The sequence below is a fragment of the Amphiprion ocellaris genome, chromosome 3 (genome assembly GCF_022539595.1).
Source record: "Amphiprion ocellaris isolate individual 3 ecotype Okinawa chromosome 3, ASM2253959v1, whole genome shotgun sequence".
NCBI lineage: Eukaryota > Metazoa > Chordata > Actinopteri > Pomacentridae > Amphiprion > Amphiprion ocellaris.
This window is the reverse complement of record NC_072768.1, coordinates 36,768,974-36,784,506: the sequence shown is the minus strand read 5'-3', so window position 1 is coordinate 36,784,506 and position 15,533 is coordinate 36,768,974. Positions and strand designations below refer to the sequence as shown.

Here is a 15,533-nt window from a genome sequence, read left to right as displayed (position 1 = left end):
TTAATCTACTGATTTTTGTGTTGTCATCAACTACAGCTTCCAAATATGTCACAATATGAGTTTATAGTAATTTTTTTTGTTGTTGCTGCTAATCTTTTATCATATAAAACGCACTATAGATTAGGGATAGACCGATTCTGGTCAGTTATCGAAGTTGATATTTGGCATTTTCCCAATTACCAGTTACGGTAAATTGTTGGCCAATTGATAAATTAAAAAGCAATGTTAATAGTTAGTGGCTAAGTCTGGAAAACTGCCTGTGAAACAGACTAAAAAACAAAAACAGTCTGGAAAACACTAAATAATAAAGCTTTAGAATAATTTTTTTTAACTATTTTTCTTCTTATTTTATTTGTTACTGTACTAATGTGTTTCTGCTGTGTATATGACAATAAAGTTCTTGAATCTTTATGATCTGGACCCTAGTGGGCAAAAAGCTAGAAATATTAAGAAAATAGAGAGGAAGTGCAGAGGTAATTTTGTCGAGTATCAATAACAGGCCGTGAAAACCCGTATCACCCGATCCCTGCTATAGATTGCCGTTAAAATGAAGCTGTTTGTGTCGTAGATCCTAAAGTGGAACTTCATCACTCCTCGGGACGAATACGTGGAGCAGCTGAAAACTCAGATGTCGACCTGCTTTGCCAAGTGGCTTCAGGATGAACTGTTTCACTTCGACTTCCAGAGACACGTGAAGGCCATCGGGGTGATGATCGAGGTCGGTGTTTGTTTCTCTGCAGCGGTCTGGGATTGTCTTACACTGGTTTTATCATTAATAAACTGTGTCTAACAGAGGTTGGAGAGCGAGAGCGACGCCACCATCGGCTGCCTGGACCTGATCCTGAAGTGGTTCACGCTGCGCTTCTTCGACACCAACACCACGGTGCTGATGAAGGTCCTGGAGTACCTGAAGCTGCTGTTCGCCATGTTGAACCGGGAGAACTACCACCTGACGGAGTACGAGGCCAACTCCTTCGTCCCCTACCTCATTCTGAAGGTGAGCGCCGTCTGAAGAGTCAAAACAAGCTGCTGGAAGCCATCCTTTTTCTGTTTTCATGCTCAGTTTCTTCTCTTCTGTAGGTGGGAGAATCGAAGGATGTGGTTCGTAAAGACGTCCGGGCCATCCTGGGCATGTTGTGTAAAGTTTACCCGGCGTCTAAGGTCTTCCCTTTCCTCATGGAGGGAACCAAGTCCAAGAACTCCAAACAGAGAGCTGGTAGGTCTCAACACCAACTTCCATCTGAACGAGGGATGATATTTATCCCTTTGATGCACAACATGGGTCAAAAGTGACCCATGTTCCATTGAATAATGGTATCTTTTGACCCATGTTGTGCTTCAAAGGGATAACTCTGGTATTTCTATCACAAATCACATTTCTGTTTTTGTGGTGCGATTTGTGGAACCTGATCAATGAAAATAACTTTATTTTTCTCTTTTTTGACCAAGTATTTCATATTTTCAAGTATCTTATTTGTTTTTTTATATACTTGTGACATTCAGCTACATGTGGACAGAAAATATCACTAGTTAACTTCTGCATTATCAATTTTTTTGTTTGTTTTTTTCAAATATAGGACTTCAGTTTTTTTTCACATTTCAACCCACCTATAATCAGATTATTTGATCTGCTTTTCCAGTTACAGATTCTGAATCAATGACATGATGGGAAATAAGAGTGAACATTTCAAAAATAGTTTCTAAAATGTTGTTGCTCTAACAACCTCAAACTTTTATGCACAGATAAACCTGCTGAAAGTGAGTCGACAAGGAGGTTTGAAAAATATCTTGGAGAGTAGTTGATATACGAAGCTAAACTTTTACATATGACATTTTAAAATAACGATAGTTTGATTCTTTCTGTTTTTACCATTTGTGGCTCTGATAAATGCCGTAGTTTTGGTGTTTTCTGTAGGAAAATGTGCCTTTCAAACCTGGTTTTATGCTTCAAAGTGTTAAATATTAATTAAGTTAGTCTATGTTACAGATGTTTGCCTTTTTTCCCCACTGTTTTTATAGTTTATGTATAGGATAAATGTTCTAACAGCGTCTGTGTTTCCTCAGAGTGTCTGGAGGAGTTGGGCTGTTTGATAGAAGGTTATGGGATGAACGTTTGCCAGCCGACTCCGGCTAAATCCCTGAAGGAGATCGCCGTCCACATCGGCGACAGAGACACGTCTGTTCGTAACGCCGCCCTCAACACTGTGGTGGCCGTTTATAACGTCTGTGGGGATCAGGTCTACAAACTCATAGGAAACGTGAGTAAAAATGGAGCTGATGCTTGGAAATCACACCTTAAAACCTGCTCTGCTCACTCTTATGTTTGTCTTTCCTCTCCAGCTGTCAGAGAAGGACATGAGCATGCTGGAGGAGAGGATCAAACGTTCAGCCAAGAAGACTCCAGCAGCTCCGCCCAAGCAGAGCGCCCCCGAGAGGTCTCAGAGGGAACATCCAACGAACCCCAACGCCACCTTCCTCCGCAAGCCGGCGCAGGAAGATCCCAACAAGCTCAAGTAGGTCCAAGCTAGCTTTATCTGAGCGGAAACCAACCAAAGATCTGTAACAAATCCCACTGCATGAGTGAATACCTTCATCTCCGAATAATGTTAGATTAAAATTTTGCACAAAATTCCGTATTAAAAGTATAATTTGTTCCAAAAACAACACATTAAAAATGTTTGTGTACATCATGGAGTGTAGAGATATTTAGTCAGTGACTGTGGCTTTCTAAACGGCCTTCTTCAGGTTACTAACTCATGTTACAGTGCCTTCTAGTGGAAAAATTTTCTTATTTATTGTACAATAATGGGTAGAACTGCAGCGATTAATCCACTAGTTGTCTACTGTTAAATTAATCGCCGACTATTTTAATGATTGTGTACAGTGGTCCCTCATCTATCGCGGGGGTTACATTCCAGAACCCTGAAGTAGCGACCTTATATTTATTTTATTGTTTATATATATTTTAAGGCTTTATAAACCGACACCACACGTAATAACTGGCTTGATAACTGGCTTGTGGCGGCCAAGCGTTCATAGCGACGTCGCTTTTTGATCCTTCGATGTCGGCTCTTCCTATCATTGTGAAGCAGAATTCACCAAGCGTTGGATTGTTCACCCACTAATAGGGAACGTGAGCTGGGCTTAGACTGTCGTGAGACAGGTTAGTTTTACCCTACTGATGATGTGTTGTTGCAATAGTAATCCTGCTCTTCCTGTGCTCTAAAACGCTTTCTACACTCTTAAACCTACGTAATTTTCTGCGATGGTAAACATCTGGCGCTTGGGTTCGGTGCCAGAAGCCTTAGAAGATGCAGAACGTTTCATCGACATTGTAGGGCTTGAAGTAAACTACATTTTTTTAATGAAAATTTCACAAAAGCACAACACCGCAGAGCAACACTATGCACAGCGCTCAGACGTCGACGTGAAATGGACGAGGCGAGATGCTGAACGCTGCTATAGACGGGAGACAGAGGAGGCTACGGTCGCTGAGCCAATCAGAGCCCAGCGCTGTACGTTACGCATTTTATTTTGATTTAATATTCTTTTAATATGGTTGTAGTTATTATTTTTTATATCGTTTTCAATTTTTTTAGGCTGGAAAATGCTTATTTTACCGTAAAAATAATTAAAATAATGAATATATAAATGCCTGTATACCGCAAAATCCCGCGATACAAAATTAGACACAGCGAGGCCACGAAAAGTGAACCATAATATGGTGAGGGACGACTGTAATCAGTTTAGACAACTATTTCAAGAAAAATGTTAAAATTTTCAGTTTTTCGCCAACTTTTGGAAGCAGACAGTTTCCACTATTTCTGACATTTTTTTAAAAGAAACAACGAATTGATTAACCCAGAAAGTAATCAGCAGGTTAATCGACAATAAACTGTTGTTGTTTTAATGTTGTAGTGTTAATGATGGGGCATAGTGGACAATATTATGCATTTAAGACACTGACAATATTCTAATAATCTTTATTTCTAGAGCACTTTTTAAATTTCAAGGTACGAAGTGCTTCATAACAGCAACAAGTTCTAAAAATGTATGTAAACCAGTGCAATGTTGGGAAAAAGTACAAGCATTTCAGAATTATTTAAGCAGGATGGCTGTTTCTGCTATTTTATTATGATGATTTTGCACTTTGCACTTGGACTTTGCGTTAATTTTATCGTATTTCATTTTGATGGTTTACGGATTTTTTACGTCAAAGGAGTTTTTGATAAAAAATAAGCTGCAAACAATGAATACATTTGTTTTGTTTGTATTAAAAATGCACAAAACCATGAGTTTCGTGTGCCGCTACACTCTGAATCAAATAGCACAAATGAGGTCGAAGGACTTTGTCAGTTTGCAGTTTTAAGCATGTTTTGATCGTGTTAAACCTCGTCTCTTCCAGCTGTTCTTCATAAGCATGTGAACCATTCTGCCTCCTCTTCTCTCTGTGCTGTGATTGGTTAGATCCACACCATACTTCTGTTCGCTCGCCACTAATCTGTCCTTCTCTTCGTTTTGTCCTGTTTGAATCTCTGCATGTCGGGTTGATCTCACAGCGTTTTGATCTGTGAAACCAACCTGTGTCTCTTAACCCTTCATCTTTCTTCCTGTGTGATTTCCTCCTTCTTTCTCTGCTCGGCCTGCCTTCCTTTCCGGAGCAGAATAATGTATCGCACGTATAGGATGTGAGTACCAACTCCTCCTCCTCGTCTTCCTCCTCCTCCTCTTTTCTACATGTTTTCATTGTAAGAAATCTTCTCTGAATGCTTTCTAACACCTATTGAGCCTGAGAAAGGTTGTGACATTTGAGTTTTAGTCGTGCTTCTTCAGTGAGATGGTAGGTAAAGCACCGGACTAAAGTTCAAAATGTCACTTTTTAAACATTCTTCCGTCTCCCCTCTGTCTCCTCTGTCTCACCTGTGTCTGTTTAACACCTGAGAATGAGCCGAACCGTCCTCTGCTTGGTCTGCCAGCTACAGATACACAGAACTACTTTATTATTTCTTAAATAAAATCAACAGAATACTATTACATATCCGACTTGATTTGGATGCATCTGATCAATGCATAAATACCACGGTTGGGCTCCTTTGATGCCAGATTAAGTTACCTTTATCCTTAATTATGAGGTGAAATACTGGTTTGTTGATAGTTTATTGAGGTTACTAGCTGTGAGATCTTCTTTTAAACAGTTGAGGAGACATAAAGGCAAAGATACTACACCAGGTGAGAGGAAAAGGTGAATCTAAAAACCTGAAGTTATTCATAATTTGGCAACTTTTCAATAGTTGCAGCAGAATTAAGTTCAATTTAGCCCCTTTTGTATATGTACTCCTTTCTGTTAATTTCATGGCATCTGAAAAGGACTTTAGAAACACAAAGAAATGCATTTCTCCTCCTCTGCCTTTGCTTGTTGAACATACCACCAAATAAATGGGTTAAATTACACTGCTGCTCAGCTAAATGGCTTTTAATTAACATGTAGCTGCTAACGTAGCTTCAGATGCTACTCAGCCTTCAGCGTCGCTAACAGCACCATGTTGCTACGGCACTCTGTCTCTCATCTCTTTTTAGTGTAACTGATGTTTGTGAAGTGATTTTACTGTGTCTTAGGACTAGTTTAAGTATTTTTAGGATAGTTTGATTCATGTTTGTGTCATTTCTGTGAGAATTTATGGCTACAAAAATCACTACGTCACAGTTTCAGTGATATATAACTACCGATTTGAAGGATTGTCACTGTTTGATGTTGTCAGAATTGAAATAAATGTCCTTGTTTGTCATTTTAAAAGTCCACAAAACCTAGAATTTGCACAGTGAACCCCAAACTTGTGCAGCTTACTCAGGTTTTGCTGCAGAAGTAGTTAAAGAAGCTAAAATCTGCAGAGTTTAATTGGGTAATTATTCATCATAAAAGTGGTAAACAATCTAAGGTTTTGTGTTTTTTATACTCCACTCGTCTTTGCAGCTTTTTCCCCCCTTTTCCAAAGGATACGAACACCTCATGTTGTTTTCAGATCAGTGCTAATCAGCTGTAGTTCGGACAGTTCAACAGAAATGTTGTCATCTGGATTGTTCACACACTTTAAATCCTCATTAGTGAATGTTTTTGAAGTAGTTTTATGCTAATTAAAGTTGGATAATGATGTTTTTGTGAATCCAAAAAGCATAAATTACAATTGACGTCAGATATTTCATTATTCTTATTGTTGACACACACATTATCATGAGGATCGTCACTTTTACCGTCACTGATTCTTAAACTAATAACTTTAAAGCTCGTGTCAGTCGGGACTGCAGCTGAGCAGCACTGATCGATAATACACCGGACTAAACGTACCGTCCTGTCCACTCTGTATCCAGTCAAGCTCGGCAGAATGCTCAGCACAGCGAGTCCTCCCATCCATCCATCCCCAAGGAGTTCCAGTTGGACCTGGACATGATCGAGATGGACCAGAGCCGAGTTTGCGAGCTGCCCGACCTCGTTCAGCACAAACTGGACGAGCTGCTGGAGCCCATCATGATCCCCGAACCCAAGTAAGCAAACTGAGATGTACACGATGGAAGTAAATAAGCAGAAATGAACGTTTGCTGTGGTTAATGTTGTTTTGTGGTTTTGTGTTTGAAGGATGCGCGCCGTCTCTCCGCACTTTGACGACCTCCACAACAGCACGGCTTCCACCATCAACTTCGTCATCTCTCAGGTGGCGAGCGGCGACATCAACACCAGCATACAGGCGCTGGCACAGGTACAGCAAACGGCTTAGAAATACTATGTAGCGTACTTATGTTATTTGGTTTACTGGCAAAGAGTTTCCTTCAAAATAAATTCATTTCTGATCTATCGGCTTCGCCTTAGTTGCTTTCCCTCCATTTATATATTTTATCAGTTTTTGGTAATGAATTAACGTTGATGTGGTTTGTCTTCAGATCGACGAGGTGTTGCGGCAGGAGGACAAAGCCGAAGTGATGTCGGGACACATCGACCAGTTCCTCATCGCCACCATCATGCAGCTGAGACTCACCTACAGCACTCACATGGCCGACGACCGGCTGGACAAGAAGGACATCGTCAAACTGTACAGCTGCATCATCGGAAACATGCTGTCGGTGAGTCGCCGGTCAGACTAATGAAGAACGTCAGCTTAGTTTCAGGGTGAAAAGACGTTTAGCGAGCCCCGTTTTGTCCGTTTCCAGCTCTTCTCTATGGAGTCTCTGGCCAGAGAGGCGTCGATGGGCGTCCTGAAGGACCTGATGCACGGTCTGATGACGCTGCTGCTGGACGGCAGAATGGAGGACATCGAAGACGGAACGCAGGTCATCAGGTCCGTTAACCTGCTGGTGATCCGAGTCCTGGAAAACTCGGACCAGACCAACATGATCAGGTCAGTCCACAGTCTCCATGAGATGGTTTCTGATTTGGAAATCTAGTTAATGCAGCATTTGATTTAAGACTATGAGCATCAGAAGTGTCCAGCAGGTTTGAAAGATAAATTGTTTTTAAATAATCACCATAATTACTCCGCCAAGGAATGCGAATGAGTAATGTGACGATCATCGTACGTTTGTCTGTCTGCCTGTCAGTCCGTTTTTGAGTAATGTTGCTAACAGATTTGGATGAAATTTTCAGGCAAAGTCAGAAATGACACAAAGATCAGCTGATTAGATTTTGGCAGTGATGCGACTTACAGTCTGGATCCACTGATTTGTTTTTTCTGAGCGATATCTGGCACAAGGAATTCTTTCAGGATGAATAAAGTTTTATCTTTTCTTTTCCTCCCTTCTGCAGCGCTCTGCTGGTTTTACTTCAGGACACTTTGATCTCCACAGCCGGATCTCCGATGGTCTCTGAGCTGGTCATGAAGGTAAACAGACCTGACACTGATTCTGAACCTGTTGTTTCCGCCGCAGAACCTGATTATTGTGTTTGTAACTCATCTGTCTGTGTTCGTTCAGTGTCTCTGGAGGATGATCCGCTTCCTTCCGGAAACCATCAACAACATCAACTTGGACCGGATCCTGCTGGACGTCCACAACTTCATGAAGGTTTTCCCCAAAGAGAAACTCAAGCAGCTGAAGAGCGACGTCCCTCACAGGACCCTGAAGACCCTGCTACATACACTGTGCAAGCTGACCGGGGCAAAGGTATAACATGAAGTTAAATTCTCTGGTTCACAGGGGATGTACGAGCTAAAATGTTGCCCCTTCTTCAGCTACTGAACTCTGTTTCCCCAACAAATAGGCTTGAATATCTTTTCTTGTCTGACGCTAAACTGTAGCACCTCATTATGAATAAATAAGTACTTCCCGTTGACTGGTTTTGTCGTGTATTTTCGATGAACAGATACTGGATCACCTGTCGATGATCGAGAATCGCAACGAGTCCGAGTTGGAGGCTCATCTGAGACGTTCCGTCAAACCCTCAGGAAACCTCTCGGGATACAAGAGCGACCGAGGAAACGAAAAGGGCGGACTGCGCTCGGTTAGAAACACACAATAAATACACAAAACCACAGAAACGCTCATTTCAGCTGCCATATGATTGGTTTTGAGAATTTTATATCAGTCTGTTTGGTCTAATTGGCCATGAGGACTAATTTGAAGTTGGAGTTCACTTATTGAACTCGAGTTTTTACAAGACGTAAACCTCAAGTAGGAATTTATTGATGTTTGTGGAGTTTTTTGTTTGGGGAAAATGTTGAGCTTGGTTGTCAGAAAATATTCTTGCAGAAGAACTAACACACACCGAGTGTTTTTCTCTCTAGAAAGACTGTTTTGGAGGTAAATTTTCTGTATTATTCTGATGAGAGATGTTTTATTTGTGTTTCAGGATGATCGAATGTCGAAGGCAAAAGTCAGCGACATCCTGTCTGAGATCTTCAAGAAGATCGGCTCCAAGGAGAACACTAAAGAGGTCCGTCAACTCTACGGTTTATTTAAACAGCTCTTTAAAATGTTTATGTACAGTTTTATTTTAACTGAGAGCCTGGAAAACATGAGTTTCTATAACTTCCTCCTCAGGGTCTGACGGAGTTGTACGAGTACAAACAGAAATACTCGGACGCCGACTTGGAGCCTTTCCTCAAAAACACGTCGCAGTTCTTCCAGAGCTACGTGGAGCGAGGACTTCGTATGATCGAGTCCGAGAGGGAGGGAAAAGCTCGGATCCAGACCTCAGCAGGTACGACTCAAACCTGTACAGATATTTCTCAGTTTGAGCCACGTAAAACGGCGATTTAGTGTAGACGGGGGGCCCAAACGGAGAGGAAGCGTTGCTAAACATCTGCATTGGTGTAGATAAAGCCTGGGTCAGGGTTGTGCAGTAACTTGTGTGTGTGTCTGCAGTGATTCCTCAACACGACTCCAGTCTGAGCGGCAGCAATGAAGAGCTGAAACCGGCCGTTTACTACGAGAGACTGAAGATCCTGAGACAGAGACAAGGACTAGAAAACACCTCCAGGGTTAGTTCACACACAAAATCTGCTTTTCTGTTCCACGTTTTGTTCTTTAGACTCTGAGATTCAAAACATTCTAATAGAATAGAAAGCCTTTACTGTCATTCTACAAAGTACGACAAAGTTTTATTTATCAACATAAAAGTAACTGTGAGCCAGATGCAAACCTTTTAGCACATAGTCCAAAGTTTCAGGTTTCAGAAGTACTTTCTACAAGAAAACAAGAAAAAAAACTAAACCAAAGACCTTAGAAGATGTTAAAACAATAAATTGGACTCAAATTTTCTAATTCCTGACACCCTTAATAGTCTCATAAGTTAGTTTTTAATTTGTTCATTTGTTATTTTTTTTAATCTTTGCAACAGATTTGGAGTGCCCAAAGTTAGCACGACCTGAAGAGAAGAGGATGATTTTCATAGTTGATTATTTTGTCGGTTATTTTCTGGATCAGTCAACCAGTTGTTTGGTCTATAAAAGGCTAGAAAATTCTGTTGGGGTGTATTTTCCTGCTGGTGTAGGCCAGCGACATTTGGGATTTCCATTTGCATGAAGGAGTGTCTTTTTTCTGGGACGTTTATTTTGGTGTCTAAGTCTCATCAACACGGACGCCAGAATCCAAGGTTTTCCAGCAGAACACCTCATAGAACCAATATGATCAGTGTTAAGCTACATGTCGACTGGATCTGTTTTTCCCGCATGTAAACGTGCTACGTCTGAAAACCGCCCGCTTGGTGGGAGGACACTAGTGGGCCACTAAGTGGTCACATGACCACACTTTCAGCTTGAGTCGGGCAGATGTGTTGGAGCGACATGGTGGCTCGGTCGCAAACTTTCTCTTATTACACAAACACTTCAGCGAAAAGTATTTCTGAAAGCATTTTAGGCCAGAAATAACCTCTGCAGTAGCTGAATCTGTCCTCGTTTTAGTGTAACGACGGCTACTTTACACGTTTGACCAAAGTTTTGCGATGCGTTGGACTTCTACACGACACGTTAAATTTGCATAAAGTAGAAGTTGAGTCTGCTTTATGCAAATTTGATGCACCTGTGGGGAGACGCACGGGATCGCAGCTTGTAACGTAACCACCATGCAACATGGTGTGTTTCACATAGACAATGAATGGAATGCAGAAAATTGCCGGATCCAATGCAGTGTTTCCTCTACATTCATGTAGGAGCGGCGGGCCGCCATTCCTAAATCCCAGCCACCGCTCCTTCAAATAATTTTTTTTTTTTTTTTTTTTTTTTTTATCGTCACAAATACTCCACTGCCGCATGACTCCACCTTCACAGCAGAGTCCTGCGCTGTGTCGGGTTCTCACGAGTACCAATGTAAACTACAGATAACTGTCCTGCTCAGTAGCTACTCTTTGATACGTCGGGTTAATATAACATTAATCACTCGAGAGCGCGGCCTTGAAAGTGACGTCATGTCAAGCATCCAGGCAGCAGGTCAGAGGAGTGTCGTCTTGGAAAACAGGGCAGCGACTTACTGGAGAAAAGTTTAAGAGAAGCTTAAGCTTAAGATAACTCATAATAGATTTTACAAGTTAAACAGACATTCACAAAAATATTGATGTCCAGCTAACGTTACGTAGCATATCGGTAGCTTCAGTTAATTGTCCCGGTGCCAACTCAGTGTCGCTACGTGAGTAAACTATTGATAGCATTAAGCTAATATCTACACTCCATGATGTAACTGCTGACTGCATTTTCAGATGAGCTTCTTAAATATATATTTTTTCATTTTTACATTCAGGCTTAAAAAAGTCATTTCCAACTGGCCATTCAATAAATAGGTTGTAAAAGTGAAATCCTGCAGTCAAATGTCACTTGTTTACGCGTCATGGCTCCTGGAGAACCTGTCTCCGCTGCTAGAAAAAATCCTGGAGGAAACCCTGCAGTGGACATGTAGCTTTATTCACTTCACCTCTCCGTGGTTTTAATGCTGTGGCTGATTGTTGTACTTGGATGTTTGGTGTTTAACAGAATCTAACGTCTCTTCTTGCTCCACCAGCAGCAGGGAGTCGGGGGAAGCGACGACGAGCCTCAGCAGCGACCGGCCATCTCCTCCCTGCTGTCGTCGAAGCCGTCCGTGGCGTCGTCCACCGACATGCTGCACAGCAAACTGTCGCAGCTCAAAGAGTCCAGGGAGCTCTACCAGCAGGAGCACAACGCCCACTCCCACTCGCCCACCCACGGTCACACCCGCTCAGCCTCGCCGGCCGCCAACCTGGACGACCTGAAGAAGCGTCTGGAGAGAATAAAGAGCAACCGGCAGTGAGGCGGCTTCGTCACATCGTGGCCGAGCCCGCGGAGTCCAGCTGCTAGTAGGAAACACAACATCCACCTTTTTAACTCACTTTCTATCCATGTTCTGACAGAAACGGACCCTCGGATCTGACTCCACCCACTGTGCCTGTTCGTTAGTAGAAATCAAACACACCCAGAAACCATCCGAGTGTTTTTAGCTGCGATTAAACTTCCATCCCGTCCCGCCTTCTCTGTACGCTGTATCATATTGAAGAAGAAAAAACAACCAAAAAAAAACGGTGAACCTCGCCTCCTCCTCCTTCATCTGTACATATTAAACAACCGCTCCTCGCAGGAACAGTAACAGGAAATGTTTTACTTCTGGTTGGTGAAGAACAGATTTGTAGCTGTGAGTGCCCCCTAGTGGTCGTACACCATCATAGTAACTCCTAACTCTGTGGTTTCAGCTCACCGGTGCCATCTAGTGGTTAAATTCACCCAACAGAAGCTCTCAGCAGGTTGCGAACTCTCAAATTTTAATGTAAATCCAGCTGTTGGGGCTCGTTTTTCACCTCTGACCTGAAAGAGTTAAGCAAAAATCACTTTAATCAGCGCATCTGGTTTATTTAAGTAGGAATTATTGCTATAATCAGCTGTAACGTAGATAAATAAATGAATAGGAAGCTACTGGCCTTATTGTCCCTACAGGTTTGATGGTAATTGCATTTTATTCTGTGTTTTTAAAAGAAAATCGTGTTAAATTTAACTTCCAGACAGAGTAGCAGCGTGAAACTAAACTGCAGCACTTAGTTTTATCAAATGCATTTACTCCAATCCTGTCAGATTCTGTATCTGGGTTCTTCTCTGGTGTTTTTGTGGCCTTTTAGTAAGTGTCAGTGGTTTTCAGTTGATCTTTTTGTAGCAGAAAAAGCAAAAGTGTTCCAAAATACATCGTTGATCGCTGATCAGGATTAAGAGTCTGTTTTCTATTAATCTGCTGCTCATTTTCTTGGTTAATTGTTGGATATATGCTGGTTAACACATCAGAAAACTGTGAAAAATCACCTGAAGAACAAGAATACAGCTCACAATATCCACGTCGGACGAAGAAAAGCAGCAAATTTTCCCATTTAGGAAGGTGGTAATGTCAAATTTAGGGTTTTTGTTGCATATATCGTTGGATAAATTGTATATGTGTGACGTAAAACACAGAATTTACCTCCACTTCTGCTTTTCCTGCTGCTAAATTCGATCCTTGTTCGATGGAGGATTTTTGCCTCGCAGCCAAACTGAAATGTGTCGTTTGTGTCGGTTTGGGTGGCACGCAGTTTGAAAAAGCTTTTATTTTGAAGGAGAGGAAGTGTGGTGGAGCGGCGTGGGTCGACGTCGGGCTGTAAATACTGTACGTAACCATTAAAGCGTCCCTCCACCTATTTAACGGCAGCCTCGGATCAGGACTGCGGAGCCGACATGGCTGCTGTGGAGCCAACATGGCCGCTGTGGAGCCAACATGGCCGCTGTGGAGCCAAAATGGCCGCTGTGGAGCCAACATGGCTGCTACGGAGCCAAAATGGCCGCTGCAGCGTTGGTAGAGCATGGCATGTTTTTATTTCTGGTGTAAATAAAGTTTGCATTAATAAATCTGCTGTTTTAATTCCAAGTCTTTGGTTTTTCTCATGTTGACGATGATGAGGATGATGAAGACGGCGTCACTCGTCTGTTCTGTAGCCGAATGTGGAGTAAATAAATAAATAAATAACATTGTTTTTGTATTTAATTCCATAGTCTCACACGTTGCTCTCCTTGTATAATCCATGGTGGAAAACGGCAATAAAGTCTTGTTTTTTTTTTTTTTTTTAACAATCCAACTCTGGCTTTGAGATTTTGTTCTTGAAATGTTTATTGATTGATTTTAACTCAGAATTATTTTGTCAGAAAGATGCTCTTTAAAACAACTTGAGGTGTAGACCAAAATTACGTGTAACCTGGCAAAAAATTAACAAAATGAGGTATAAAAAGAACAAAAATTAAAAAATGAGATGTAAAAAGACCAGAAATGAACAAAATGAGGTATAAAAGGACCAAAAAAATCATTTGTCGTTTTGTGCCTCATTTGTTTGTTTTCTTTGCATGTTCTTTGTCATTTCTCGCAGCACTTTGTTCATTTTTACTTATTTACCGTCTCTTAACAAGTTTAAATGCAAAAACCTTCATTCGTAAAGCGAGTGCGGCACAAAGTTTCCTGTGAAATGTGTGGAATGTACCAAAACATGGACATGAAATACATGAACTGTACTTCAGGTTCCATGAGGGATGAGAATATTTGCTCAGAGGCTTTACGGTGACGTCCAGCTCCACGCTCGCTTCCAGATTTAAAGGATTTGACCGGCGGCTGAATCTGAAGTGCAAATTGAGGTGAGGTGTTGGACCACACAGCGGTCAGGACCTGCAGCCGTCGGGTCATGGGAAGGAAGGCCGCTGCTGCCGGACGACTCCGGGGTTCTTATCTGCCGCTTTCTGGCCCGAGTTCCTTCACCGTGACATAATGCCGAGTCGCTCAACATGCGAGTGGAGAGGCACTCGAAGACCTCGACCACACACCCTGGCCTCTGGCCGCTCACAATGGAAACCTGTAAACACCCGCAAAGCCGCTTTTTCTCCTTCCTCTCCACCAATTTTCAGGTTTTTTTCTAATCTCCTAATCAAATGTGCCAAAAGCTCCCCTGGGCCTGAAACGGCAGCATCAGAAGAAAGGCGTCATTAGGAGGCTTTGATTTGTGGAGGAGCTGCTTTGTCCGAGCCGCTGAATGACTCTCTGAGCGTTTCAAAAGATAAACACGATTCCAGACGAGCCGCCGAGCTCAAGTGTTTTTACAAAAGATTAATGCCAGAGTTCGGAGTCCCGCCGGGAACCGACCAGGCTCTGATCACGACTTTGTTCAGGTTTCTACGACCAAACCTGCACCGACCGAGTCTCAGCGGCGAGCAGAAGAGTTCCAGCATCAACATCTGGAATCTGAGGGAAACATTGCAGCTACTTTTAGCTCCGTTTGGGCTCTTTAAAAACAAACTTTTATCAATTAAGAATTCAATTAAACCTCATTTCCTTACCTCTTTCCTCCCTCTTTATTCCCTCTTTATTCCCTTTATCATTCCCTCTTTCCTCACCCTTTTCCTCCCTCTTTCCTCCCTCTTTCCCCCTCTCTTTTCTCCCTCTTTCCTCCCCCTTTATTCCCCCTTTTCATCCCCCCTTTTCTCCTTCTTTCCTCCCCTCTTTCATCCCTCTTTCCTCCCTATTTCTTCCATCTTTCCTCCCCTTTCCTCTCTTCTTTCCTCCCTCTCCTCCTCTCTTCCCTCCCTCTTTATTCCCCTTTTCATCCCCTCTTTTCTCCTTCTTTCCTCCCCTCTTTCATCCCTCTTTCCTCCCTATTTCTTCCATCTTTCCCCCCTTTCCTCTCTTCTTTCCTCCCCCTCCTCCCCTCTTTCCTCCCCCTTTATTCCCCCTTTTCATCCCCCCTTTTCTCCTTCTTTCCTCCCCTCTTTCATCCCTCTTTCCTCCCTATTTCTTCCATCTTTCCTCCCCTTTCCTCTCTTCTTTCCTCCCTCTCCTCCCCCTTTCCTCCCTCTTTTCTCCCTATTTCATCCCTCTTTCCCCCCCTCCTCCCCTCTTCCCTCCCTCTTTATTCCCCTTTTCATTCCCTCTTTTCTCCTTCTTTCCTCCCCCACTCCTCTTTCATCCCCCTTTTCATCCCCTCTTTCCTCCCCCTTTCTTCCTTCTCTCCCCTCTTTCCTTCCTCTGTCTTCACCTTTTTCTTTCCTCAG

The 15,533-nt window shown here is 42.4% G+C and overlaps 1 protein-coding gene across 4 annotated transcripts in view; it reads left to right on the top strand.

Annotated features, from left to right (window-relative positions):
• The window catches only part of ckap5 (cytoskeleton associated protein 5), a 53,985-nt gene extending 40,417 nt beyond the window's left edge, over window positions 1-13,568 (top strand). For 2 of the 4 annotated variants that reach the window (XM_023297559.3, XM_023297555.3), the window contains 17 exons: window positions 569-718; window positions 794-997; window positions 1,081-1,216; window positions 2,065-2,258; window positions 2,341-2,513; window positions 4,665-4,688; window positions 6,367-6,540; window positions 6,632-6,752; window positions 6,934-7,113; window positions 7,201-7,388; window positions 7,793-7,868; window positions 7,960-8,148; window positions 8,348-8,485; window positions 8,834-8,917; window positions 9,025-9,184; window positions 9,349-9,464; window positions 11,476-13,568. In XM_023297559.3, the coding sequence (XP_023153327.2) occupies window positions 569-718; window positions 794-997; window positions 1,081-1,216; window positions 2,065-2,258; window positions 2,341-2,513; window positions 4,665-4,688; window positions 6,367-6,540; window positions 6,632-6,752; window positions 6,934-7,113; window positions 7,201-7,388; window positions 7,793-7,868; window positions 7,960-8,148; window positions 8,348-8,485; window positions 8,834-8,917; window positions 9,025-9,184; window positions 9,349-9,464; window positions 11,476-11,742 (2,574 nt within the window). In that variant the 3' untranslated portion in view covers window positions 11,743-13,568. The remainder of the gene's footprint in view (window positions 1-568; window positions 719-793; window positions 998-1,080; window positions 1,217-2,064; window positions 2,259-2,340; window positions 2,514-4,664; window positions 4,689-6,366; window positions 6,541-6,631; window positions 6,753-6,933; window positions 7,114-7,200; window positions 7,389-7,792; window positions 7,869-7,959; window positions 8,149-8,347; window positions 8,486-8,833; window positions 8,918-9,024; window positions 9,185-9,348; window positions 9,465-11,475) is intronic. The other 2 variants (XM_023297556.3, XM_023297557.3) reach the window with 2 other exon arrangements.
• The last annotated feature ends 1,965 nt before the right edge of the window (window positions 13,569-15,533 follow it).